Source organism: Cutaneotrichosporon oleaginosum (genome assembly GCF_008065305.1).
Source record: "Cutaneotrichosporon oleaginosum strain ATCC 20508 chromosome Unknown ATCC20508_contig03, whole genome shotgun sequence".
NCBI classification, from domain to species: domain Eukaryota; kingdom Fungi; phylum Basidiomycota; class Tremellomycetes; order Trichosporonales; family Trichosporonaceae; genus Cutaneotrichosporon; species Cutaneotrichosporon oleaginosum.
Genome location: NW_027072172.1, coordinates 2676528 through 2700230, shown reverse-complemented (window position 1 = coordinate 2700230; position 23703 = coordinate 2676528). Strand labels below are relative to the sequence as shown.

The window sequence follows — 23703 nt, the reverse complement described above, 5'->3', positions numbered from 1 at the left end:
TGTGGGATGGCTGCCTCAAAGTCGGCAGAAAGTGACGTCTTCTGTGGAGGCGATGACCGTGGGAGAATTGAGTTAGGCTGACAGAAACGCCCGCGTTCTCATATCCGTACCGCCGCCGAGGCCAGTGACGAGCTCCAGTAAGTGCGATAGGCCGTGAAGCACCACCATTATCAGGCTCGATACAATATGACATCTCTATGCGACACTCGGCACCTCCTCGCTCCCAAAATCCCCCGGCGTGCAGATCTCGAGCATCTCGACATCATCTGAATGCGCGATCTCGCGGTGCCTAATCCCCGGCGGCTGATATACGCTGCTGCCTGCCTCGAGTCGGGTGCGCACCGTCTCGCCGGCAGTCGGGCTCTCATACTCGAACTCGACCCAGCCCTTGAGCACATACACAAACTGAAACTTCGCGTCGTGTCGGTGCGGTACGCCGCTCGCGTGTGTCCCGGGCACGGCGCGGATGACGTGCGCGATCGCGCCTCCGCGGGTCGCGGCGCGCACGCCCAGGTCCCGGTACTCGAAGAAGGATCGCAGGCCGCGCGTGTATGTTGCGTCAGCTGCATGCGTGATTGTAAGGTCGGCTGCGTGTGGCGTGGGCGTGGGTGGTTCTGTGGGTGCGCCGGTGCTGGTGGAAGGCGTGGAGCTCGAGACAGCGGTGGACATCGTGTAAAGGTGTAGGGGCGGATGACTGGGAGATGGGCAGACATACGAGCTGTTCAGCGAGCCCAGCTGTGCAGCTTGCGCCGCCGTGGTCCGCGGTATACCCGTCGCGTTCCTCGTCTCGACTTCCCATCTCGGTGGATCGGTGGACGGCTGACAGCCGGCCCCGCATCTTGGCGTTGCGAGCGGACCACTCATGTCCATTGCATTGAGGCCCGGGTAACAAGAAGTAGATTGCCGCGATCCGAATTCTTCCCGGGTGATGAGGAAATGTGCAAACAACACTCCCGTGCGGCGAGATGGCCGAGCGGTCTAAGGCGCTGTGTTAAGGTGTTCATATGAACATCCGCAGTCTTCGGACGTGGGTTCGAATCCCACTCTCGTCAATAGAGGATTCAGTTCCTCAGCCTACCATTTTGCGAGTTGACACTGTAGCCCATGTGTCGTACATGTCTCTGCTGCGTGTGCATCCTTCCAGCATAGACGGTGCAACTGATGCTACATCTTAATTGTACTACACGATGGCTGCAGCTCATTTCTCCCAAGAAAAACAAGTCAGCTCCCAGGCTGAGGCTGCTACACGAAGCCCGCCGTTTCATCGAGAATGGCCGCAAAGCGCTCCGGCTTGGCTGGCGGGAACGGCTTGTGCTGCGTCCCAAACATTTCCTGCACGCCCGCGGCAAGTTGACTGGAGTTAGCCGACCAGCTCGACTACAGACGCGTACTCAACATCGGAAACTGAGAGATACCCGCCCTCCTTTAGCGCCTCAGCCAGCTCCTGTTGATGGTCGTCCATGAGCGCGTCATTCGGCACTACAAGCAGCGGGCGAGGCATGCGGAGTGCAGCAAGGATGGACCCGGAGCCTAGGTGTGAGCTGACAGCTCGCCTTGGACGGCCTTGGACGGCCTTGGACTATGGGAAACTCACCTGCATGGCTGACCACGCCGTCCGCCGAGCGCATCAGCGCGTCCATTTCCCCCGGCGAGCCAGTGTACCGCATGACCTCGACGCGCAGCCCCCCAACCTCTCCCTTCCCGCCCTCGCGGCCCACGACGGCGGCAACGTGCGCCGGGATAGGTGCGAATCCGAGCTGCACAATGAGCGTGCTCACGCCAGCGGCGCGGAGAGCAGCAATCGTGGACTCAGCCAGCACGGCATCGGAGAGCTCGGCGAACTGGGTGCTCCCAACCGTCACGAGGAGGGTTTTGCCCTTCGTTTGGGTTTGTGTGGACATGATGTGGTGGCGAGGATGAGAAGAAGGTGGAGGAACTTGGTGCCGGAGGCTCGGAGGCCGGTGGAGGCCGGCCGTAACGGAACGCGTCATGAAGTTCCGGAATGCTGACTACGTCTCCTGAGATCTCCGAACGTTGTACTTTCCACTTCTCAGCTCGGCGCTTGGCCATACGTCTGCAGCGACCATGATCACGCCGCCCATCAACTTCCCCAAGTGGCTCGAGGAGAACGGGCACCTCCTCAAGCCGCCTGTTGGTAAGTGCTCAGCGGCACGCGACCGATGAGCGGTCCCAGCTCGCGTCTCCGGAGACGCGTCGGGAACCCCTCCGCGGCCACGGGGTTGGCATGGATAGCCCGGCGTGATTGCTACGCGTTGAACGCCTCTCTGAGCAGGCTGTCACTGGCGCCTTGCACGAAAGCTGCTTCCTCCGTCCACCCCGTCCTCTTGCACTGCCAGTGCCTCGCTGACCACAGGCAACAAATGTATCTTCAAGGGCGAGAACTTCTTCACCATGATCGTTGGTGGGCCCAACACGCGCTCCGACTTCCACGTCAACACCACGGAGGAGTGGTTCTACCAGTACAAGGGGGCGATCGTGCTGGTGGTGATCGACGACGGCAAGTTGCGCGAAATCGTCATTAACGAGGGCGACATGTTCCTGCTGCCTGGTAAGTGGACGGAGGCGTTGGCGGCGAGAGAGAGGCCCCTGATGGGGTCAGGTAGGCGTGCGGAAGGCGACTTGCCTGCGTAAACGACGTAAGCGACGATCGCCAAACGGCGGCGTCGGACCGGGAATGCTTTGCACCTCCGCAGAGCGCAGCTGACCGCAGCCAACACGCCGCACTCGCCGCGCCGCCCAGCCAACACTGTTGGCGTAGTCATCGAGATGAACCGCCCCGGCACCGAGATTGGTGAGTGCCTCTTCCGCGAGCACGAGATACGCATCCGTGACGCGTGGCCGAAGCCTTGTACGTCTCTGGCTAACCATAAGACACCATGCGCTGGCTCTGCCCGAACCCTGCACACGGCGACAAGCTCGTCGTCGTCCGCCAGGTGCAGTTCCACTGCAGCGACATCGACACGCAGATGAAGCCGCACCTCGACAAATGGGTGGCGGATGAGGAGCTGCGCAGGTGTCCCGAGTGCGGCGAGGTTGCGCCGGCGCAGCGCGGCAAGCTGTCGATCATCGGGGAGGAGTAGTAGGGTTGTATGCTATGTCAAGGGTTTTATGGTCGTGCTTGCGCCGCTGGTCTGCCCAAGTGCCACTAATGCATACAGTACAGTTCTAGAACATGGTCTCCTCGTCGCGCAAGTACTCTCCAACGTCACTGGGGTCAGCGTTGGGCCACTGGCCAGAATGGACAGCGAAGCCTGGCCAACACTCACGCCTGGTGGAACACAACAATGCCGCTTGGGTCCAGGTCCTTGGTCGCCACTGTGGAGCGGGCCGTCGCACCGAAGCCCAGCGGGATGTCCGCCATGCTGAACACCACGACACCCTGGTGCTCTGGCGTGTCCTCGGTGATACGGCCCAGGTGCGCTTTGACGACGTGGTTACCGTACAGGAATGGCAGTTCGCCAGCGGGCTTAATCCAGACCTGGTGTGAGCTCTTGTACACACGAGCAACCTCGACGAGGATATGACAAGGGGCGCGAGAGATGGGAGAGCCAGAGCGCAAAGGCGGCTGGAGGACCAAGAGGTGCTTGGAGATGAACCGAACCCTTGCTCGCCGCCACCAAAGCTTCCCAAGCTATGCTGACTGTGCCCAGCAGCTGCTCTCGGAGCAGAACGCTGGAGAATAGGAGCCCGCAACGGCCGTGTGCCCCCGCAGCTCATGCTCTCATTACCGTTGGTTCTCTGGCCCCTCCGGAGACATCATGCGTGGCCTCACTTCTCAACTCACCTTGTACTTGGCATACTTTGCCAACCAGTCGAGACACGTCACACCGAGCTTGAACTTCCCCGACTTGGAGATCTTGCCCATGCATGTCCCGAGCGAGATGAGGTTGGGGCGGGCGATTGACGTCGCCTGCGCGAGCATTGGCAAGGGGAGGTAGTACACACTGGCGTCAGTTCCGTGTTACCTCCGAGCAATCCCGGCGAACGTGGGGTGGAACCAAGGGGAGAGGTCTGAGACGCTGCGACTCGCCCGCTCTCCGCACACCCAGTCGCGTCACGCCTCATCTTCGACGTACCGGTCCTTGTGGAGGCGGAAGCAGTACTGGTCGTCCTCGTCGCGGTCGATGAGGTGAACGAGGTTCTTGCCAACATAGTTGGCAAGCTTCTCGAACACGGCCTTTGTCTCGTCTTCTGTAAGTGGGCGCATGTCGGCGGAGTGTGAGGAGAGGATGCACTAAGAGGCCTGGCCGAGATGTCAACATGACCTGGGGCTCAGAAATCTCAAGTGGAGGGACAAAATTGAGAATAAGCCGGAAACAAATAATCCACGTGGTCTGGCTGGCCCAGAGACGCGCGTTGGTGGTGACGAAGTGCGTCTCCGTCATGTCGACTGCTTCCAACTACCTCGCATTCACAATCTGGAGCACGGCAGTCCACCATGGTGAGTCCCACGCCGTGCGTCCCAGACAGCAGCTGACAGCAGTTCCGCAATTCGTACGACTCGGACAACACCACCTTCGTGCGTCCCCCGCCGCGCCGTAGTCACTCCGCTCACACCAGTCGCCGCAGGGCAAGCTGCATCAGGTCGAGTACGCGCTCGAGGCTGTTAAGCAGGGCAGTGCGGCCATCGGGCTCCGCTCCTCGACCCACGCCGTGCTCCTCACCCTCAAGCGCAGCACCGGCGAGCTTGCGACGTACCAGAAGAAGCTGATTGACATTGACGACCATGTCGGTATTGCGATTGCGGGACTGACCAGCGACGCGCGTGTGCTGAGGTGAGTCTTCCCTCCCGCTGGACACATGCAGCTCAGCATGCTCTGGCAGGGACTGACAGCAGTAACACAATGCGCCAGCAGGCGATGCAGAGCCGCATGCTCTACGGTCGCCCCGTTCCGGTTGCGCGTATTGTCCAGACCATTGCCGACAGTGAGTCCGGCGCGGGATGTCCGCAAGGAGGTCACTGACAGCGCAGAGGCGCAGCAGAACACGCAGCAGTACGGGAGGCGGCCGTACGGTGTTGGCTTCTTGGTCATCGGACAGGACGTGAGTGTGACAGGCAGACGGCCGCCTGCTCCCCAACTGTTGCTGACAGCAGGAAACTGGGCCCCACCTCTACGAGTTCTCGCCCTCAGGAACCGCGTTCGAGTACTACGCGCACTCGATCGGCGCGCGCTCGCAGAGTGCCAAGACATACCTTGAGAAGAACTTTGACACCTTCGAGAACGGTGAGCAAGCGTGACGGCTGTGGACCCCTAGCACACGCCAGCAGAGCTGATTTCAGCCGACCTCCCCTCCTTGATCAACCACGGTCTCTCGGCGCTCGCCGACACGCTGCAGCAGGACAAGCACCTGACGACGGCGAACACTGCTCTTGCTGTCATCGGGCCGGCTAGCGAGGGTCTCGAGGCGCTGACTGGGCCTGGGTCGGGCGCTGTCCGCCGCGGTGCTTTCCGCGTGTACGAGAACGAGCGCGTCGATTCGATTCTGCGCGCGTGGCGCCGCTCGCGTGGCGAGCCTGAGGACGAGCCACAGGAGGGCGGCGAAGGTGAGGGAGACGCGGCTGGGGCTGCGGCCGCGGCTGCTCCTGCTGCAACTGACGCACCTGCCGCGGCAGCAGGAGAGGACGTTGAGATGTCGTAGCGTCGTAGACGGTAGATTGTACGTACATGCACGTGTGAAGCAGGTACGAATTGGGTCGTATTGGGGGGCGAGATAGTGAGTCGCCGAAGCTTGTCATTGCTCTCTTCACGGGCTTCCTCCAGCCACACCTTACGCCTGTCTATCACTAGTCCCCGCTCTATCGTGCATAGTCTACGATGCGGATATGTCTTCATGTTCTTCCCATGCTGCTCTATGCTCTCCCCCGCCACTCTACCTCTCACGCCTAGTAGCGGATGCGCTCGTAGACCTTCAGGAGGTCGGACTGGGGTCAGCGGCTCTTCCACATGAAGCGGGAACAAGAGGAGACAAGTACGTGTCGTCCCACGACAACTCACAGTGCAGCCCATGGCAGTCACGTCGGCACCGGCACCAGCTCCCTGGATGATGAGTGGGCGGGGCGAGTAGCGCTTGGTGGAGAACGAGATGATGTTGTCCGAGCCCTTGAGGGCAGTGGCGAAGGCGTGGTCCTTGTCGTACTTGCCGAGCTTGCACTCGACCTTGCCGGCCTTGAGGTCGATGACACCGACGTAGCGGACGACCTTGCCCTCCTTCTCGGCCTCGGCGCGGAGCTTGGCAAAGTGCTCGTCACCCTCGGCGAGGCGGGAGAGGTACTCGTCCTTGTCCTTTGCGTCGGCGAGGACGGGGGGCACAAGCGACTCGGTGGGGACGCTGAACGCGCCCTCGGGGAGCTGGGGAGCGCCGGGGCAAAGACGGGCAAGGATCGCGAGCTTGCGGGCGACATCGGTGCCGCTCAGGTCGTCGCGCGGGTCGGGCTCGGTGTAGCCCTTGTCCTTGGCGATCTGGACGACCTCGGAGAACTTGACGTCGCCGCCCTCGGGCTTCGAGTACTCATTGAAGATGTAGGACAGGGTGCCGCTGAAAACGCCCTCGATGCGCTCGATCTCGTCGCCGGTGCCGACGAGGTCCTTGAGCGTCGAGAGGATGGGGAGGCCGGCGCCGACCGTGGACTCGCCGTACACGAGCGCCTTGGAGTTGGGGTATGCGGCGGCCTGGATGGCGTCGTAGAGCGCGGCGGGGCCCGAGAAGCCCTTCTTGTTGGGCGTGACGACGTGCACGCCGTGCGCGAGCATCGTGGGGTACAGGGAAGGGACAGCGTCCGAGCCCGTCGAGTCGATGAGCACGCCGGCGCCGTCGGGGTGGTTGGCAAGCAGCGAGATGACCGAGGTCACGTCGAGCGCCTGGCCGTGCTGCTCGAGAATGGGAACGAGGTTGCCGTCAGTAAGAGGGGAGTTGTTGGGGAGCGGGAGCGAGAGGCTGAGACGGCTGTTCGCGACGAGGACGACATTGAACTTGGCCGCGAGCGGGGCGGCGAGCAGCTGCTGCAGGATCGCCTTGCCGACGCCGCCGACACCGATGAGGGCCACGGGAACACGAGTAGCAGCCATTTTAGTGATGAGATGAGTGGAGTTGGAGAAATATCGATGGCGTCAGGACTTGGCTTTTCGCGAATCAAGGTGCCCACCCTTCCCACACTCCGGAGTGGAGTCGGTTGGATATCCGCCCAGGCAGCTTGGCGCCGCCTCGACCTCCACTCGGCTCCGTCGGCGATCGGCGGCGTCGGTGACACCCGCAAGCTTGCCCGAGCGGAAATCAGTCATCGCTCAGCCCCCCGCAATTGTTGACATTACAAAGTCGTCCACTTCTCAACAGCATGCCCATGCTTCGATCATGACTCTTCGCCTCCTCGTAACACCTAAATGGGCCTCGCTGCCCAGCCTATCGGAGGCACTCCATATCCACCCGCGCCGCCTACACGCCTCGGCTGTCACACGACGAAACCTCGGCGCACGATACGCGCGCCCATCACATGTACCCGTAGAGGCGGCACCTCCACCTCGGCCGCCACCAGTCGCGGCCAAGCCCGCCGGGCCGCGCGACAAAGTCGTTGAGGTCGAAGGCGTGCGCATCCCGCCCAAGCCCATCCCGCCCGGCGACGAAGGTGAGCGGACAGCAGGCGAGCGCTCACGCTAGACTGCTGCATGTCGGGTTGCGTGCACTGCGTACTCACGATTTACGCCGACGACCTCGAGGAGTATAATAGCGCGATGGACGCCGCGCGCGCCAAGCTCGAGGTCAGGAAGGTTCCGCGCGCGAAGTGGCCGCATGTGATGGACGAGGCGGACGGGGAAGAGGAGGAGGCGCCCAAGTTGGACCCGGCGATGGCCGCGTTTGCTGCGTGAGTCTTTGTGATCTTGGGGCAGTCTACGTGGTAATAGGAGGGACGGCGCTGATGCCAGACTTGAATCCAAGCTTGCTGGCCGGCCTGCGGCGCCGCCGCCACCAAAAGCAAAGCCGAAGCCGGCGATGGACCCTGGGCTGTCGGCCTTCATGGCGCTGGAAGCTAAACTGAAGAAGAAGCATGAGCATGATGCAGTGTAAGGCTGCCATGGAAGATTATAAGATCATGCCCACTCTACATGGACAGGGAGGCATCGAGGATTATGCCCCAGGCCACTTGCCGTTGCGGCCAACTCGGGCGCTCAGAGATCCCGCCGTCACCACCAGCCACGTCAAGTATTACATGCATGCAAATCTGAGATCTGGGAAACATTGCTAGAGTACAACGCGCTGCGCGCTTGATTTTAGGTTTTACGTCACTCACAGAACACAAAGCATGGATGACTTGCTGACTGCCTCACCCTCCCACTCTTACGCACTAGTGGAGCCACCCGCGGATGGCGCCGCCGACGTTTTGCTCGTCGAGGAGGAACGTGTCGTGCCCCCAAGCCCCGCCGAGCTCGTAGTACGTGACGTTGCGATTGCCCGCCAAGCGCAGCGCGTCGGCCAGCTCACGCTGCTGCTCAACGTTAAAGAGAACATCGCTCTGGACGCCGAGGATGAGTGCGGGGATGTTGCGGAGGCGCTGCAGACCCTCGGCGAGGTCATGGAGGTGCGGGCTCTTCGAGGTGGGAATGAAGCGCTCCTTGCCGCCGCCAGTCTTGATGGGCGGCTCGCTAGAGCTGCCGGGACGCGGGCAGGGCGGGCGCGTCCCGGACGGCGCAGACGCTGACACGGTCGGCGGATCGGATGGCAGCGGGAACGGGGCTGCCTCGGGATACGCTTCGTTGAACTGCGCCGCGAGCGACTTGAGCGCGGGCGCCGTCATGTCGAACAGGTCCATGGCCTTGGAGAGATAGATCAAACTGTTGGCGTCGTAGGTGAGGCAGAAGCGCTCGCCCTGGTGGTCGAGGTATGTCTCAATGAGGAAGTCGGGTGAGAGCTTGGGTACGCCCGGGCGGCCGTCGGCGCTTTGCTCGGCACTGAGTTGGCGGCGGCCGAAGCGCTGCTCCCACTCCGGACCAGAGCGGTAGGTGATAGTCGCGATCTGGCGCGCGAGCTTCATGCCCTCGTGCGGCGGCACGCCGTCGTAGTAGTTTCCGCGGTTCCAGTTGGGGTCGGCCATAAGTACGCTGCGCTGCGCGTAGCGCATTCCAACGCCGGTGAGGCCGGAGCGGCCCGTGGCAGAGATGCTCGCGACCCGGCTTACGCGCTCTGGTGCGAGGTATGCCATGGAAAGCGAACTCATGCCGCCCATGCTGCTCCCGACCGAGGCATAGACCTTGTCGATGCCGAGGTAATCGAGGAGGCTGAGCTGCGCACGCGTCATGTCGTGGATCGAGAGGAGCGGGAACCGCGTCGCCCAGCGCACCTGTCCGTCACCGGGTGGGTAGGGCGACGATGGACCCGTCGACCCAAAGCACCCGCCCAGCACGTTGGTGCAAATGACGAAGAAGCGGTTCGTGTCAATTGCTTTGCCCGGCCCTACAAAATCTTCCCACCACCCCGGCTTGCTGCTCGTGCCGGCCGCAACGTCGTTGCCGCCGGATGCGACGTGCGAGCTGGCGCTGAGGCCAGTGTGAAGGATGATGGCGTTGTCGTGCGCCTCATTGAGTGTACCCCACGTCTCGTACGCGATCTGGAACGGCGGCAACGGCGTGGGGCTGTACACGAGTGGCAGCGGGTCGTTGGCATGGAAATGCAGTGTACTGGGTGGGGGCACGTAGCATGCTTCTGCCTCTCCTTCACCCTCGACCTTCTCCAGCTGGCCCTGCTGGGCCTTGATGGCGGCGTCCGCCTCTGCTATCTGCGCCGCCGCGGACTCACGTTGAGCCGGCGTGCCTTCATCGCTGCCCAGCCGTGGTGGCCGGCCCAGGCCTAGCCGGTCAGACCGCGGTGCTGGGGTTGACGTCAGCCCAAAGCCGCCGGGAGAGAAAGCGGGGCGGCGGCGGGGAGGGATCTGCGGCGCAGCGGGGGGCACGAACGGCGTCGCGGCGGGCATCTCGTGCGCCTGCGCGCGCAGCGCCGAGTCGAGGTGCAGCGTCGAGAGATGCGGCTTGCGCGGGGGCACGCGTGGCTTGAGCCCGCTCGGGAGGTGCAGGCTGCGAGGCTTGGGCGGCATGCTGCTTGCTGCTTGGCTGTGAGTGCCGTGAAGGCTGTGAGAGTGGTGGGAAGGAGTGAGCGAGAGAGCGAGACGAGGATGGAGATGGAGCTGGATGCATATAGAGCATGGCGGTGAGCACGACAGCGGTAGCGATCAAGAACGGATGAGGTCTTTGTCAGGTTTGGAATTGAGCACACCATCGATTTCCCTCATTAGCACTTGTGGAGACCCCACACGTTGCCACTCACTCACCGTACGTCATCGTGGCGTTTGAGCATCTCGGGGTCGCGTTTCTCTTGTCGATCTTGTCATCTCTCATCTCTCATCTCTCATCTCTCATCGCTCTGAGATAGCGAATGGGCGCTCACATTGGGGGTACACCGCGCTACTACGGCCATATCTCACTTGGCTGAAGCGCTCGATTGAAGGCAGCTCGCTACATACGATTGTCTCGGGATCCCGGCCCCTTGACGATGAGCCAGCGGACAGTGAGCCCAGTGGTCACCGTCGACGAGCTGCACCTTGCCGCGGTCAGGCTCGAGTGCACACTAAGTGGATCTTACTCACCCCATGCACGCTTAAGCTGACTCGACTCACCCCCATCATTTGCTCGTTCTTCATTTACATTAGCCTTCCTTCCTGTACCATTTGATCACATCGCCATCACAAGTCGTCGAGCACTACCATCGATTCAGCCATCGTGAGTGAGCCACTCACCGTCGTGAACGGGAAATCTTGCACGATGTTGACGCAGGCCTCTCGTGAAATCCACTTGCTGTTCTCGTACCCCAATACAGTCTCACGTTAAAGACATGTTTGGTGGGAGACCTCAAGTTGACGGGGAACATACACGTGACGGGCACGGGGATTCACAACTGTGGTGCTATGAGCAAGCCTTCGTTCGTATCGACAGGCAAAAACCTCACGATATCCGATCAGTCGAGCTTCCGTGATCCGTGATCCGTGAGCACCCGTGCGGGCGCTGGTTTTGATGATCCGATGGCAAATCGACCACTCATCGTCTTCTCGATCTCGTCTCTATCCCTCTATTCCGGGCACCGCTCTTGGGCGCATTGATGTTCACAATCCACAAGACTAGCGCACCGATGCTCCTCCCGGCCCAGTCGATCTCTTCGGGTCTGTGCAAGTGGTTCGGCTCGGAAGCACCTTCGAGCGCCGACACCGTAATCCTCATCGCCCCCTTTTGCCCCGCTTGGCCTTTTACAGCATGTCCACGCACGTCTCACAGCACCCCTCCAAGCACATTCACAGCACCTCGCACCGCGCCAAGACCTCTCCGGCATGTGTCACATGAGCTCACCTGCCAAACCACATCGACCCAGAACCGCTAGCCCCTGCGCCTGTGGCCTTCACGCTTGCCCGCATTCCGCAAATCCGCACGAGGATCAGCCCCGTTTAACCACTTCCGCTCGAAGCATCCGCAACACCCAACGACCACGAACTGAACGCGCTTGGCATTCCTGCACTGCCCCGCCGCCCTGGTCAAAGTCACTTCGCACTTCGCACTCGCATGGGTTTACGCGTTGAGCGCTGCGCTCGTTTCTTATATAAATTGCCACCCGTCTTCATTCACCCACCCGCCTCCCTTACGCTCACCCCAGCCCTCGCTCACCTTTGCTCGACTCCTCCACCTCCCCCACCTAACCACCATGCTCGTCTCCCTCCTCCTCCTCCCCCTCACCCTCGTCGCCGCCAGATCGATCCGCCCCGCCGCGGGATGCGGAAAGTGCCTCGACGTCGTGGGCGTGGATGGCAACGCGGGCGCAGCACGCATTTCCAGCGGAGTCACCCTGTATGACCTCTGTCATCCCCTAAGCTCACAACAGCAACGACTGCAATGGCTCGAGCGCGCAGAACTGGGAGGTCCAGCGCGGCGTGACCCTCATCCGTCTCGCGGGCACCCAGTACTGTGTTGACGTTGGCACGCGTGAGTCCCACCCCAGTCTCGCTTGTGCCGTCCCGCCCTCGCTCAGCTCACACTAGACCGTCGTGGTCCCACGCCCGGCTGGAACCCCGCCAACGGCGAGATCGCAAAGCTCTACCCCTGCACCGACATCGCGACCTCCTCGGCCGGCCAGGTGTTCGAGTGGAATGGCGCAAAGCTCCACATCAAGGAGAAGGCCAAGGGCGACTTCTGCCTCGATGTCAAAGACGGCAATACTTCGCCGGGCAACCAGATCCAGATGTGGACCGTGGGTTCGCGATTTGATCATGCTCACACAGTGCTTCCCCCGCAACACGAACCAGCAGTGGAGTATCGTCTGACCGCCCATGTGACGGGACGCTCCACAGGACAATAGGACATTGACGGGCCTGTAGGACTGGATAACCGAAGAATGCAGATAGTACAACTAGGCGCTCAAAAGCGCCTGCACAATGTGGTTGACGCGAAGGTGCCGCAGATCCGTGTAAGTCTGGCCGCAGCCGACGAAAAGGATCGGCTGGCCAGTAACGTATGTCATCGAGAGCGCAGCGCCGACCTTGTCGTCCTGAAGTCAGTCAAGCAACCTTCATCCACTCACGATGGTGTCAAACTTGGTAAGCAGAATGCCATCGATACCACGACGGCGAGCTGCGCCCGCACCAGCCCCGGAAAAGTCCTTCAGTGCACGGTCGAACTTGGTAAGCTGGTCAACAGCCTCGTTGCCGACGAGCGCCTCGCCCACAAAGATGATCTTGTCGGGATTGTTGACAGTCACGAGCTTGGCAAGCGCGCGCATGAGCGGCTCGTTGTCCTGCATACGCCCCGCTGTGTCGATGAGCACGACGTCGAAACGGTGCTCCTTGGCTGTTGTCAGCTCGCCTCGCGCTCGATGACGACTCACCATAAGCAATGGCATCCTTGGCGATGCCCGCAGCGTCCTTGCCGTAACCACGCTCGTACAGCTCGATGCGGCGCGATCCATCCGGCGCGTCGCCCGCCACACCCATGCCCATCTCGTCACCAAGAGCACCAAGATTGCGCACATGCACGCGCAGCTGCTCCACTGCGCCGGAGCGGAAAGTGTCGCAAGCGGCAATAAGCACACGCAGCCCGTTCTGCAGGAGCCAGAAGCACACCTTGGACAGGTTTGTCGACTTGCCTACGCCATTAACGCCAACAAACGTCAGTGTGTACGGGTCGGGTGGGGCGTCCGGGGCAGACAGGGAGCCGGGCTGGGAGCGCTTGCGCTGAATGTCGACGAGGAGATCTGTCGATGTCTTCGGTGTAAGAATACGCGTCATGCTCGCGGACAGAGCCTTCTCCACTTCGGACTTGACAGATGAGAGCCCACCAAGCTTCTTGCCGACCAGCGATGATGCGACACCGTCGCACAGCTTCTCCGAGATATCCTTGGCAACGTTCTTGGACATGAGATGCTTCTCCATCTCGGCAATCACTGGGCGCAGGTCCTCCTTGGTAATTGCCTTCTTGCCGGACAGGCGTGAGAGCATGCTCGTCCATGCCGACTCGGGGGCGGGCTCCTCGTCATCGGCAATCGTGAGCTTCTCCGTGCGGCGAGCAAGAATATCCTCCTCGGACGGCAAGTCGCTCTTCTTGCCGCGGCCAAAGTCCCAGTCCGCAACTTCATAATTGCCCGTCGCGGTGCGCTTGCCCAGTGCGTCCTGCGAGACGAGGGCGTCAACGTCGACGGTGACATTCTCTGGCGCAGGCGACGAGTAGTCAAGCGCGGCCATGTCGGCGTCTGACACTGGCGTGTCGCCCCACTTGCGCATCAGCTTGGCCTGGGCGCCTGAAGCCTTGCGCGGCGAGGGCACGGGAGACGGCGTCATGCTAGTCGTTAGCTGCTTAGCACTATCCAACACTCACCCGTCGCGGCCGCGCCCCTTCCTGCCTTTCATGCGGCCTTTGAGTGCCTGTACGTTCTTGGCTATCTCCTCGGCGCTAACAGCACCGTGAGCCTCGTCGCCCGAATGCGGCGCTGCCTTGTTAGCGGGGAAGGTATCGCTGCTTACTTTGGTCGCCAGTGTTGGCGAGCTGCGCCTGGCGCGCCGGCATGATGCGGCCACCCTTCCTCCCCGAAGTGGCTTCTTGATTTTTGAGACACCGATCAAAGATGGCATCCCAACGTTGATCGACGATCTGTTGTCCGAGGATGCGCAGCGCCGAGCGCGACCCTTCTGCAAGCGGCCCAGAACGGTCTGAAAGAGCGTCGACGAGCGACTCGAGGTACGGCTGGAACAAGGAAAGGAAGAGCTGCTTAGTTCGCTGGAGCAGAGCGGGGATATACGCCAAGGGCAGGAGCGCGGGGAAGACAACCTGCGGGTCAGTTGAGTTGAGTAGGAGAGGGGGACGGCTACTCACGACGAAGACAAGGCCGAGCCGGTTCTCCATCGTCCACCGAATGCTGTAGCCATCTTTCTCAAACCCTTCGTCCTCGGTGCGTGCCTTGCCCTCAATCATGACCTCGCGGATGAGCGCGTTCACCGGCGATGCCGGGGTCATGGCCAACGCCGCGAAGGTTGGGGTAAATGAGCGCGACCATAGGATGACGCCGCCTAGAATTAGCGGTGATCAGCCACACCAAGGCCAACCCCCTACTCACTCTGATGGGATATGGAGACGTGATCGAGCATGCTGGGGAAAGTGGGGTGGACGACGGTGAGATGGAGCGATGAAGACGGAGTCAGTGGAGGCGTCAGGTGAACGACATTGCTGACGTTCCGGCCCGGATTAGCCTCCGCCGCGCATCGCAGCTCTCCCACGGATGCAATCCGCACGTGCTCGTTGAGCGGGGATAGATAAGGGCCCCCATGTGGGGAACAGGCTCATCCCACTTTTGGCATTCCGAGCCGACAGTTCCGCCCGGCATCCGCTTACACACACCCCAAAGTTGATCTCTTCACGCATCTCCCTCTCTCAACATCGCTCTCCATCTCTCTCTCTCATCGCCTACGATGCCCGGTCCCGCTCCGACCGCACACCAAGTGCTTGTATACTCTGGGCCCGGCGTTTCGCCCCTCAGCCTCAGCCACACGCTCCTCACACTCTCCCTCCTCCTCATCCCCCACTACACCGTTCAGCCCGTCTCGGCGTCCCTCCTCGCCTCAGAGCCTTGGGAGCAGCATTGCGCCCTCCTTGTGATACCTGGCGGGCGCGACCTGCCATATGTCGACGAGCTGTCGTCCAAGACCAAGGCCACGACACGCATTGCCGAGTACGTCCGCGAGGGCGGGCGGTATCTCGGTCTGTGCGCCGGCGCGTACTTTGCCGCTGCGGAGGTGCAGTTTGACGTGGGCGGGCCGAAGGAGGTGACCGGGAAACGAACACTTGTAAGCCGGATCCTCCCAATGCTGTAAAGCTGACCGCAGGCATTCTTCCCTGGAGCATGTGCCGGGCCGACGCACCCCGGGTTCGACTACGGCTCAGAGAGCGGAAGCAAGGCCGTGTCTCTTATCACGCGTGACAAGGTCCTCGACCTCATCTACTACAATGGTGGCGGACACTTTGTCATGCCCGCCAAGGTGCCGGCTGAAGTCGAGGTAGTCGCTCGCTATGCCGAACCGCCCTCCCCTGACGCCGACGTCGCCGCCGTCCAGATCACGCGCGGGAAGGGCAAGGCCCTCCTCCTCTCCGTTCACCCCGAATACCCGCTGGAGGACCCTCCCGCGCGCGACGCTATCTCCAAAGTCTCTCCTCAGCCTACGGAACAAGCGGTTGAGGCTGCAGAGGACGGTCGCGTCCAGTGGTTCGCTGACCTCCTCGCCGGTCTCGGACTCCGCATTCCGAGCCGGGAAGAGGAGCGCGCCGGCGAGGAAGAGCACCTGCTTTTGCACCCCACGCACCCGTCGCCCGTCTTTGCGCTGTCGCACCCTCAACACCCCGAGCTCGCTACGAGTCTGTTGGCAGCGAAGACGATCCAAGCGAAGCTCAAACCTGGTCGCAACGGCTTCCAGTCGCTGCGCGACGGGAACGACGAGTTCGAAGTGGGCCCCGTAGACGCGGTGCCCGACGTCGCGGCGTTCCTCGCCAAGCGGCGCCGCACGGAACCGGAGTACCCGCCCGCAATCCAAGAACTCTCGCTCGCGGACTCGACGCCGGCGCCGAAGGCGCCGGACATGCACGCGCTGACCAAGACGCTCCTCCTGCCCGGCACGGTGTCGTACAGCGCGGGTTGGACGCCGCTGTTCAACTTCAATACGTACTGGGCTGAGCTAGATGATGCCCGTGCGCGCGCCGGCCGCATGAAGCGCCCCGCGCTCGGCGACCTCATGCTCTACGGCGAAGCGGTGACAAGCACGCAGACGATGCTCGACCGCAACCCCGTGCTGCTTGGCGGATTGCCGACGCTCTCGTTCCTCGCGAGCTTCCAGCTCAGCGGGCGCGGACGCGGGAGCAACGCCTGGCTCTCCCCCGCCGGATGCTTGCAGTGGAGCATGCTGCTCACCCTCCCCGCGAGCATGGTCAGCAAGATGGTGCTTATCCAGTACTTGACGGCATTGGCGGTCGCCGAAGCGGTGGACGAGGACGGGCGCCTCGGCGTACGCATCAAGTGGCCGAATGACATTTACGCGCAAGCTGAGGGCGTTGGTGGCACGGAGGCCGGGGCCGGCAAGAAGGGGCTGGTGAAAATCGGCGGTATTCTCGTTAACACGAACTTCATCGGCGGGCAGTGGCGCATCGTCGTGGGCACTGGTGTCAACGTCCTCAACGCGCTGCCCACCACCTCGTTGAGCCAGCTGCACAACCTCCTCACGGAACGGGCGGCGCGCAACGCGTCCACTAAGCCCCTCCCCCGGCCGCCTACGATGGAGGGCACGCTCGCGCGCATCATGAGCGTGTTTGAGGCCAAGTGGGCCCAGTTCGTCGACGCAGGCAGCTTTGAGCCCTTCATGGCGGACTACCATGCACGCTGGCTGCACTCCAACCAGGAGGTCACGCTCACCACCGTCACGCCTCATCAGCGCCTCCGCATCGTCGGCATCACGTCTGACTACGGGCTGCTGCGCTGCGTGCCCATCACTTCCAGCTCGAGCATCTTTGGCCGCGAGACCGGCAACGACGAGTACGTTGAGTTGCAGCCTGACGGGAACAGCTTCGACCTCATGGCAGGCATGATCAAGAAGAAGACGTAGGAGGTGTGGGAGCCGCGCCGGGCGACGCGCCACGCGGCGGGAGTTGCGATAGCTGCGAAGATCTAGATGCAACTTTGTATTGAGCATGTCCCCATACCCCTCTCGGCGGCGCCCGACTGGCCCCTGCAGCCGAAGTGTACATGCATCGATGCAAAATCTACAATTATGTTGCTACATGGCGCTCTATCTGATGCTCCGCGCCCTCCGCCCCACCCGCGAATGTCCATGACTGGCGGCAACGTGGTGTTTAGGCGATACAGATATACGGACCAGCGAGGGGAGACTACCAGTTGATGCCCTTGGGCATTGGCAGCTGGCGCTTCTGCTCCCACTCCTCGACCAATGCCGTGATTGTCGAACGCGTGGCGGGCGTGTCGCAGCGAATTGCGCCACTGGCGACGCCAGCCTTCTCAGCAGCGAAGACCTTGCCGACTTGGAATGGGCCGTACGTCTTCACGAGGGCCGGGCCGACCGCCTCGATGTGCGCGAGGAGGAGCGGCCCGACCACCGGATGCTTGGCGAGGCCGGCTTTGAGCGCGCTTGCGACCCACGTCCATGCGGCGGGGAGACGCCACTCCTCGGGCACGAGCTTGACCAGCTGCTGGGGCGTCGGCTGCGTCGGCAGAGAGCGGGCGAGGCTCGCGAGGGGGATCGCCAGCACAGCAAAGTATAGGCGTACGATGCCGAGCATGCGACGAATGTACTCGTCGTGGCTTTCGTCGGCGAGCTGGCCTGTCGACTTCTCGAACTCGGCGCGCGACTGTCCCTGCTAGGTCAGCGTAGTTGGACTCGCTGCTCACCTCTGTGCGCACTGGCCAGTACGGCACTACCCAAGGGCACTTCTTCACTAGACGTGCAAACACAACGGTGCCAAACGCAGGGTGTCCGCGCAGCATAATACCCATGACTATGCGAGCGAGTGGGTAGGCAGCCTCAGGCTTGGCTGCAACCTCGCCTACAGCTTGCCGGACCAGGGCCTTGGCGGTGTGAGAAAGCAGGTAGTAGTATGGGACGTGAAGTTGCTCGCCGAAAACCACTGGGTTGGCGGCGCTTGGCGCCGAAGGAAGCTGCTCGTTGAACTTTGCGCAAAGGTCATTGGTCTGGGGTCAGCTTGACTTTGGGCGACAAAAGCTACTCACAACGCCGATGATCTTCTCCTGGGTGTTCACGACCTGTCCGATCCAACGGTTAATAAGACGCATAGTGGGCTTGAGAGACGTGCGTAGTTCACGGTTGGCCTTGGCTGGGTTGATGACCTCGCTCTTCATGCACTTCTGGATGTCGACCCACTTCGTCCACTCGCGCCGCCCGCGCATCGTAACATCGGCAGCAGCCTTCTCCTCTGCTTCCGCGCGTTGAGCCGCCTCTTGTGCGGCCTGTGCGTCCTTCTCCGCGCGCTCACGCTCAGCGCGGTCGGCGGCCTCCTTCTCCGCCTTCTGCCTCGCCAGCCGCTCGGCCTCGGCCTTCTTTGCCAACGCCTCCTTCTCGGCCGCCACAATCTGCGCCGCCTCCTCCTCCTTGCGCTTCACTTCGGCTGCGGCCAGCGCAGCCTGCTCCTCGACGTGCCGGCGCTCGGCCATCTTGATTACTTCGTCGATATCCTGCAGTGTCAGCTGTTACAGTGTAACGAACTTACGGCCCACAGCTTGGCCTTGCGTTCCTCAAATTGCCGCGTGCGCTCTTTCTCCTCTTCTTCAACTCGCAGCTGGAGGGCCTGCATCATAGCCATGAGCTCATTGGACTCGCTGTCGCGTCTTTGCTGCTGCTGAAGCTCTTGCTCTTTCAGCGCGTCAGCCCTTAGCTGGTCGAAGTCGGCCTGGCGCTTCGCCATCAACCTGAGGCCATTGTTCCAAGCCTCGGCCTTGGTCTCGCGGACCCACTTGTCGTATTCGTCATATCTTCTGTCGCGGACGACGTCGGCAAACGAGGGCTCAAATTGGGGCCAGCGCTGCGTGGGGCGGTACTTGTACTTTGGCTTCGGCTTGCGGAGTACGGAAGACTTCCTGTGTGTTAGTTCAGCGTTGGAACAACAGCGTACTTTGACTTGCGGTGGCTGCGGCGTCCGTTGCCGATGTCGTCTTCCGAGCTGGTCTCGTCCTCGCTGTCGGACAAAAAGATCTTGCGGATGTGCATGCCCAGCTTTGACAGCGGTTGGCTTGTGTCAGAAACACTGCCACCGAGGGCATAACTTACCGTGTGAGATCGGGTGGCTCCTGGACGTAGCTGTCGTCTGAGAGCCAGCCGCTCTCATCTTGGACGACAGCGACGTAGTCGTCGTCAGAATCGGAATCTGGGATGGCGAATTTCATGGCGGGAAGATGGGTAGCCTCCCGCGATGAGAGCCGAGAGAGAGAGAGAGAGAGTTGATGGATGGCGCGATGGGGGGAAGAGAGAGTTGTTGACAATGAATGAGTTATGAACGAATTGATGGGTTCGTCTGCCTGGTCACATGACCGCCTCCACACGAAGGGACGAAGGACAGTCGTTGTTCGCATCACGTGTTTATCACGTGATTGATCACTGCGCGACTTGTTCACCCATTCTGCCCGCCCCTTCCAAACCCCTCCTGCGGATCAGAGCGTTATTGTGGCGGCCATGCCAAGCACTCGTCTCTATCATGTCAACATTCTCCTTCGCCTTATCTCCTGCCAAGCGCTCCAGTCGCCCATTCACTCCTGTAATTCGCGCAGAATCGGGACGCTCCAGCGACGCGTGCATGGTTGGATGGGCATATTACCTCATTCGAAAGCTGGAAGCATATAGAACGTGCGCAGTTGTTATATTCCGGGCGGAATGTAGTCAGCTGCCCCGCGGCTGAGTGTTCGGCTCCCATCACACCTCATCTCACCATCTCACCGGCACTAACACCACCTCCGCACTCATCCCCTCCATCACCGATGCCGTGGCCAACACTACCCCCCGGCCCGGGGAGTCCGGGCGAAAGCTGGATGGCGCATCCCGAGGCGTTCGCCGACGGACCGGACTACGCTGAGCCCCTCGTGTCCGCGCCCACCAAAGCCGTCGAAGATCACTGCGCCCACACCGAAGACAGTGCGTGCTCTCCTCCCGCCCATCCGTCCCCCGCTCCTGCATCCGCATCCAGCATCCTGCATTGTATCTCGCCGTCTCGCCGTCAGCTGACACACAGGCGCCGAGTTGTGCGAGTACATCCGCGCATGTGCGCGCCAAGAGCCCCGCGTCTCACTCCGCATTAGCGGGGACAACGGCCGCGCCTTCGACTTCACGATCGACCTGGGTCCCGTGCTGGCCCAGGACGGGCGGAACATCCGCCTCTTCTCGCGCCCCACCGCGGCATACCGCACCGCGCACGCGCTGCGCGCCGCGGCCGCCAGCGTGTCCCGCGACATCGCGCAGGCATGGGCGGCGTGGTGGCGCGTCCTCCTCCCCGAGTGGCAGCCACGCGCGCGCCGGCACTCAAACCTCCACCCGCCGTGGTCTGAGGGCCCGTGGCGGAGCATGGGCACAGGCAAGGTCATGGACGAGGAGGCGCCGCTGTTGCGCCGCGAGCTGAGGGGATGGTGTGAGGCGTATGCGGCCGACAGCGGCGCGCTGAAGCGTTTCACGCTAAAGAAGGAGGTGTGGGGGTGGGATCTGGATTTGTTGCGCCGGACCGTGCAGCACCGGATTTGGGCGAGTGGGCAGCGCGCGTTCGTCGACGTCGAAATCGAGTGTGGAGAAGACGACGTCGTCGTCGAGCCTGATAACGCGCTCGTACGCCTCAAGCATAACGGCTGGGTCGTGCTCTTCGCCTGGATCACACTGCTATATCCGCTTCTCTGGGTGCTTCTACACCTCTTAGGGCGGCATGGTGCTACATATGACCAAGCCGTGGCGAGTTGTGAGTGAAAATAGCAGTGACTAAATCCGGCTGACCGCAGACGCACTCAAACTATACCCAGCACTACCAGGCACAAGTCCGACCGAGTCTCTAGCTGAAGGCGCCCGCCGTTACGCGGCAGCTGCAGGACGCTGGGGTCTACCCGCTGACGCGCGCCTCGTCAAGGGCCCACGCGGCGTGCATATCCTGGTCGGCGTTGAAGAATCCGAGTGGCTGCAACAATGGGAGGAGAGAATTTTGCAGGCTGTCAGACTGCGCATTAAGGCGCCGCTCGAGAGCCAGGTGCGTGTGTTGGAAGAGAACGAGGATGAGGGTCCAGAAATGTGTGAGGTGTAGTGCCTTGGGGTTTCTCAACTTGGTGTTCGTAGGTGTCGTGAGGGTCGCATCAGTTGTCCGTCGCGTGTGTTGTAGTTGAATGTATCTTCCATGTCATGTTGACATTCACCTTGCGCAGCGGGAACACAGCTAGTCACCACCACAGTACGGTTGATAACTTCAGCCACCCTCGTCATGGGATGCTGCTGATCTTTCATCACACTATGCTACAACAGGAATGTACAACTTGTGTCATATGGTTATCACTAGTGTCAGCGTACGAGGCTCATAAAAACAAGCCAAGGTCCCTCAGGGTAACTATGAAGAGAAACATCATTCCCGGAACGCCGGCACCCCCCTCGAGCCCGCTCCACCAAGACGGTCGAGCGGGAGGGTTGCGTCGACTGGGACTAGCCCCCGGTACAGGTAATAGGGAACAATTGTCGTCATTGGGACCAAGCTAGATGACTTACTTATGAGGCCTTGGTGGGACTGGGCGCGGCCGAGCCGGTGCCCGCCGTACTGTGCCGGATGACCTTCTTCTTCGGCGCATTGGGCCGCTTCTTGGGCGCAGCGCCGGGATCCAAGTTCTTCTTCCAGCCCTTCTTGGGACCAGGCTTCTTGCGCTCTTCGGGAGGCTTCGGTGGCCGGCCACGCTTCTTGTCGCTGTCCTCGCGCCGCTTGCTCTTCTCCTGCGACTCGTCGAGGCCAAGGAATTTCTCGCCAACGCTCTTGATCAGGTCCTCGTTTGAGGGCTCGGCCACGCGCCTCGACTGTTGCAGCTCCTGCGACATGTACATCATGTCGTCGTACCGGTCGAGATACTTCTTGAGGTACGAGTGGGAGGCGAGTCGATGGCGCAAGACCTCAGCCTTGAGAGGAATAGGTCGGCGAGGCACATTCGGGTTGGAACGTGTCGCGCCAGCCGGACGACACAGATCGGCGAGAAACTCGACGGTCATGTCCTCGAGGACGTCCACCGAATCGACATCGGGCTCGGCCACGTCGCCGCAGGCGTACATCAGGCGAGCGATCTCCCCACGCATCTGTCCACGCATGCTGGGCTCCTCGCGAGGACGCACGGCGCCGAGAGTAGGTGGGCGTACCGTCGCCGAAGAGATCAAGGCGGAAAGGGGATTGACGGGAGGCGCTGGGCGATGGTCTGGTACATCTATACGCAGCCTCTTCACAGGGCGCGTCGCATCCCTGGGCCGAACAGCTGACGGGGGCATGCCCGGGCGGCCGAGCGAGGGGTGCATCGGCTGTTGCGACTTGGCCTGCGCGTTCTGCTGCGCCATGCGCTGACCAGCGATGAACGACGAGTGGACAATGCGCTGCCGCTCGGGGGGTAAGGCGTGGAACGCGGCGAGGGAATCATGTATGGTAGGCCGCGGCGGCGGCACAGCGGGGCGCTGAGACAATGCGCGATTCCAGTTCTGATGCGCATAGAATGTCGCCAGCGTCGCAATGAGGTGCGGCGGCACGGCTGGCGCTCCCGTGGGCGTCGCCGAGGTCGGCTGAGGTGGTAAAGGAGGCGTGGCAGTACCGCTAGGGGGCCCACTCGTGGGCGCCGAAGCCGGCTGGGAGGGAGGCTGCGACATCTGATCTTGGTCAACAACTGTGCATGCGGACAAAGAAAGGGAATCATAAAGCCGATTGAAGCATAGACGCTCCCGCCTCACAACGCGCCACACCGCACACCGCGATCAACAGCCAGTACACAGAACGTGGACCGAACAGCGTCTCACGGCCCGAAGCCACCGAGGTGGGCGCGGGCGGCGCGCAGAAGGAAGGGAGGGCTCAGAGAATGGATTGAGCTAAAGTTGAATCATGTCAGGAGACAGGACCAACACTTACGGAGGCGAGCGTGGGCGAGGGAATAGGTCAGAGGAAAAGGGATATCTGTAGAGGCTAGATGGTCAGCGTCGAGTTCAACAACACGCGCAGGGGATTCGAGTTCAGAAAGAGTTTTTGGTATTTTGGGTTATCGCTCATGACCTCTCGGAAGCAGAACTGATATATGGTTTTCATCACGAAGATGGGGTGGTGGGAAGGAAAGACACTCACGAGCAAAAGAGGGGTAAAAGGTGGGACAGTATCCCGTCACCAGGCCTGTGTTGCGAGTGGTTAGTCGCTGCGCAAGCCTGGCGAGGGGAACTGTCGATCGGAAGCCCGATTCTAAAAGGAGAAGTGGGAAGAGGAGGATGGAGAGCTATTAAGTAGTCGATGAGATGTTGGTGAGGGGCGAGAGTTGCTGCAAACGTGAAGGGGCGAGGCGGAGTTAGCCAATTCTCCGGAGTGGCATTTGCCACCAGTCCACCTTGCCACTTGAATAGTTCAACCTCCA

The 23703-nt window shown here is 61.6% G+C and overlaps 13 protein-coding genes across 13 annotated transcripts; 5 read left to right on the top strand and 8 right to left on the bottom strand.

The window, feature by feature from the left end:
• Nucleotides 1–195: 195 nt before the first annotated feature.
• Nucleotides 196–669, bottom strand: COLE_04267 (uncharacterized protein; the record flags this gene model as incomplete). The annotated part of the gene is made up of 1 exon (XM_018424149.2): nt 196–669. One exon carries the CDS (start codon nt 667–669, stop codon nt 196–198), a length of 474 nt encoding a protein of 157 aa, XP_018276300.1.
• Nucleotides 670–1242: 573 nt separating this feature from the next.
• COLE_04266 (uncharacterized protein) lies at nt 1243–1901 on the bottom strand (the record flags this gene model as incomplete). The annotated part of the gene is made up of 3 exons (XM_018424148.2): nt 1243–1354; nt 1392–1530; nt 1595–1901. 3 exons carry the CDS (start codon nt 1899–1901, stop codon nt 1243–1245), a joined length of 558 nt encoding a protein of 185 aa, XP_018276299.1.
• A 184-nt stretch (nt 1902–2085) lies between these two features.
• On the top strand, nt 2086–3101 carry COLE_04265 (uncharacterized protein; the record flags this gene model as incomplete). The annotated part of the gene is made up of 4 exons (XM_018424147.2): nt 2086–2155; nt 2375–2569; nt 2732–2812; nt 2893–3101. 4 exons carry the CDS (start codon nt 2086–2088, stop codon nt 3099–3101), a joined length of 555 nt encoding a protein of 184 aa, XP_018276298.1.
• An 85-nt stretch (nt 3102–3186) lies between these two features.
• Nucleotides 3187–4228, bottom strand: COLE_04264 (uncharacterized protein; the record flags this gene model as incomplete). Its single annotated transcript, XM_018424146.2, has 4 exons — nt 3187–3229; nt 3288–3499; nt 3806–3965; nt 4098–4228. The coding sequence occupies 4 exons, from the start codon at nt 4226–4228 to the stop codon at nt 3187–3189; spliced, it is 546 nt and encodes a 181-aa protein (XP_018276297.1).
• Nucleotides 4229–5905: 1677 nt separating this feature from the next.
• On the bottom strand, nt 5906–7088 carry COLE_04263 (uncharacterized protein; the record flags this gene model as incomplete). Its single annotated transcript, XM_018420967.2, has 2 exons — nt 5906–5944; nt 6018–7088. 2 exons carry the CDS (start codon nt 7086–7088, stop codon nt 5906–5908), a joined length of 1110 nt encoding a protein of 369 aa, XP_018276295.1.
• A 283-nt stretch (nt 7089–7371) lies between these two features.
• Nucleotides 7372–8082, top strand: COLE_04262 (uncharacterized protein; the record flags this gene model as incomplete). The annotated part of the gene is made up of 3 exons (XM_018424144.2): nt 7372–7642; nt 7675–7879; nt 7941–8082. 3 exons carry the CDS (start codon nt 7372–7374, stop codon nt 8080–8082), a joined length of 618 nt encoding a protein of 205 aa, XP_018276294.1.
• A 277-nt stretch (nt 8083–8359) lies between these two features.
• Nucleotides 8360–10102, bottom strand: COLE_04261 (uncharacterized protein; the record flags this gene model as incomplete). The annotated part of the gene is made up of 1 exon (XM_018424143.2): nt 8360–10102. The coding sequence occupies one exon, from the start codon at nt 10100–10102 to the stop codon at nt 8360–8362; it is 1743 nt and encodes a 580-aa protein (XP_018276293.1).
• Nucleotides 10103–11754: 1652 nt separating this feature from the next.
• Nucleotides 11755–12370, top strand: COLE_04260 (uncharacterized protein; the record flags this gene model as incomplete). The annotated part of the gene is made up of 4 exons (XM_018425550.1): nt 11755–11897; nt 11932–12032; nt 12089–12297; nt 12329–12370. The coding sequence occupies 4 exons, from the start codon at nt 11755–11757 to the stop codon at nt 12368–12370; spliced, it is 495 nt and encodes a 164-aa protein (XP_018276292.1).
• Nucleotides 12371–12456: 86 nt separating this feature from the next.
• Nucleotides 12457–14683, bottom strand: COLE_04259 (uncharacterized protein; the record flags this gene model as incomplete). The annotated part of the gene is made up of 7 exons (XM_018419745.2): nt 12457–12594; nt 12628–12893; nt 12931–13880; nt 13917–14028; nt 14063–14366; nt 14412–14605; nt 14653–14683. 7 exons carry the CDS (start codon nt 14681–14683, stop codon nt 12457–12459), a joined length of 1995 nt encoding a protein of 664 aa, XP_018276291.1.
• A 321-nt stretch (nt 14684–15004) lies between these two features.
• Nucleotides 15005–17182, top strand: COLE_04258 (uncharacterized protein; the record flags this gene model as incomplete). The annotated part of the gene is made up of 2 exons (XM_018426930.2): nt 15005–15379; nt 15419–17182. 2 exons carry the CDS (start codon nt 15005–15007, stop codon nt 17180–17182), a joined length of 2139 nt encoding a protein of 712 aa, XP_018276290.1.
• A 283-nt stretch (nt 17183–17465) lies between these two features.
• Nucleotides 17466–19491, bottom strand: COLE_04257 (uncharacterized protein; the record flags this gene model as incomplete). The annotated part of the gene is made up of 6 exons (XM_018426224.2): nt 17466–17948; nt 17983–18282; nt 18322–18783; nt 18819–19185; nt 19221–19337; nt 19376–19491. The coding sequence occupies 6 exons, from the start codon at nt 19489–19491 to the stop codon at nt 17466–17468; spliced, it is 1845 nt and encodes a 614-aa protein (XP_018276289.1).
• A 639-nt stretch (nt 19492–20130) lies between these two features.
• On the top strand, nt 20131–21377 carry COLE_04256 (uncharacterized protein; the record flags this gene model as incomplete). The annotated part of the gene is made up of 3 exons (XM_018424142.2): nt 20131–20233; nt 20331–21041; nt 21082–21377. The coding sequence occupies 3 exons, from the start codon at nt 20131–20133 to the stop codon at nt 21375–21377; spliced, it is 1110 nt and encodes a 369-aa protein (XP_018276288.1).
• Nucleotides 21378–21829: 452 nt separating this feature from the next.
• COLE_04255 (uncharacterized protein) lies at nt 21830–22402 on the bottom strand (the record flags this gene model as incomplete). The annotated part of the gene is made up of 1 exon (XM_018420511.1): nt 21830–22402. One exon carries the CDS (start codon nt 22400–22402, stop codon nt 21830–21832), a length of 573 nt encoding a protein of 190 aa, XP_018276287.1.
• Nucleotides 22403–23703: the final 1301 nt, after the last annotated feature.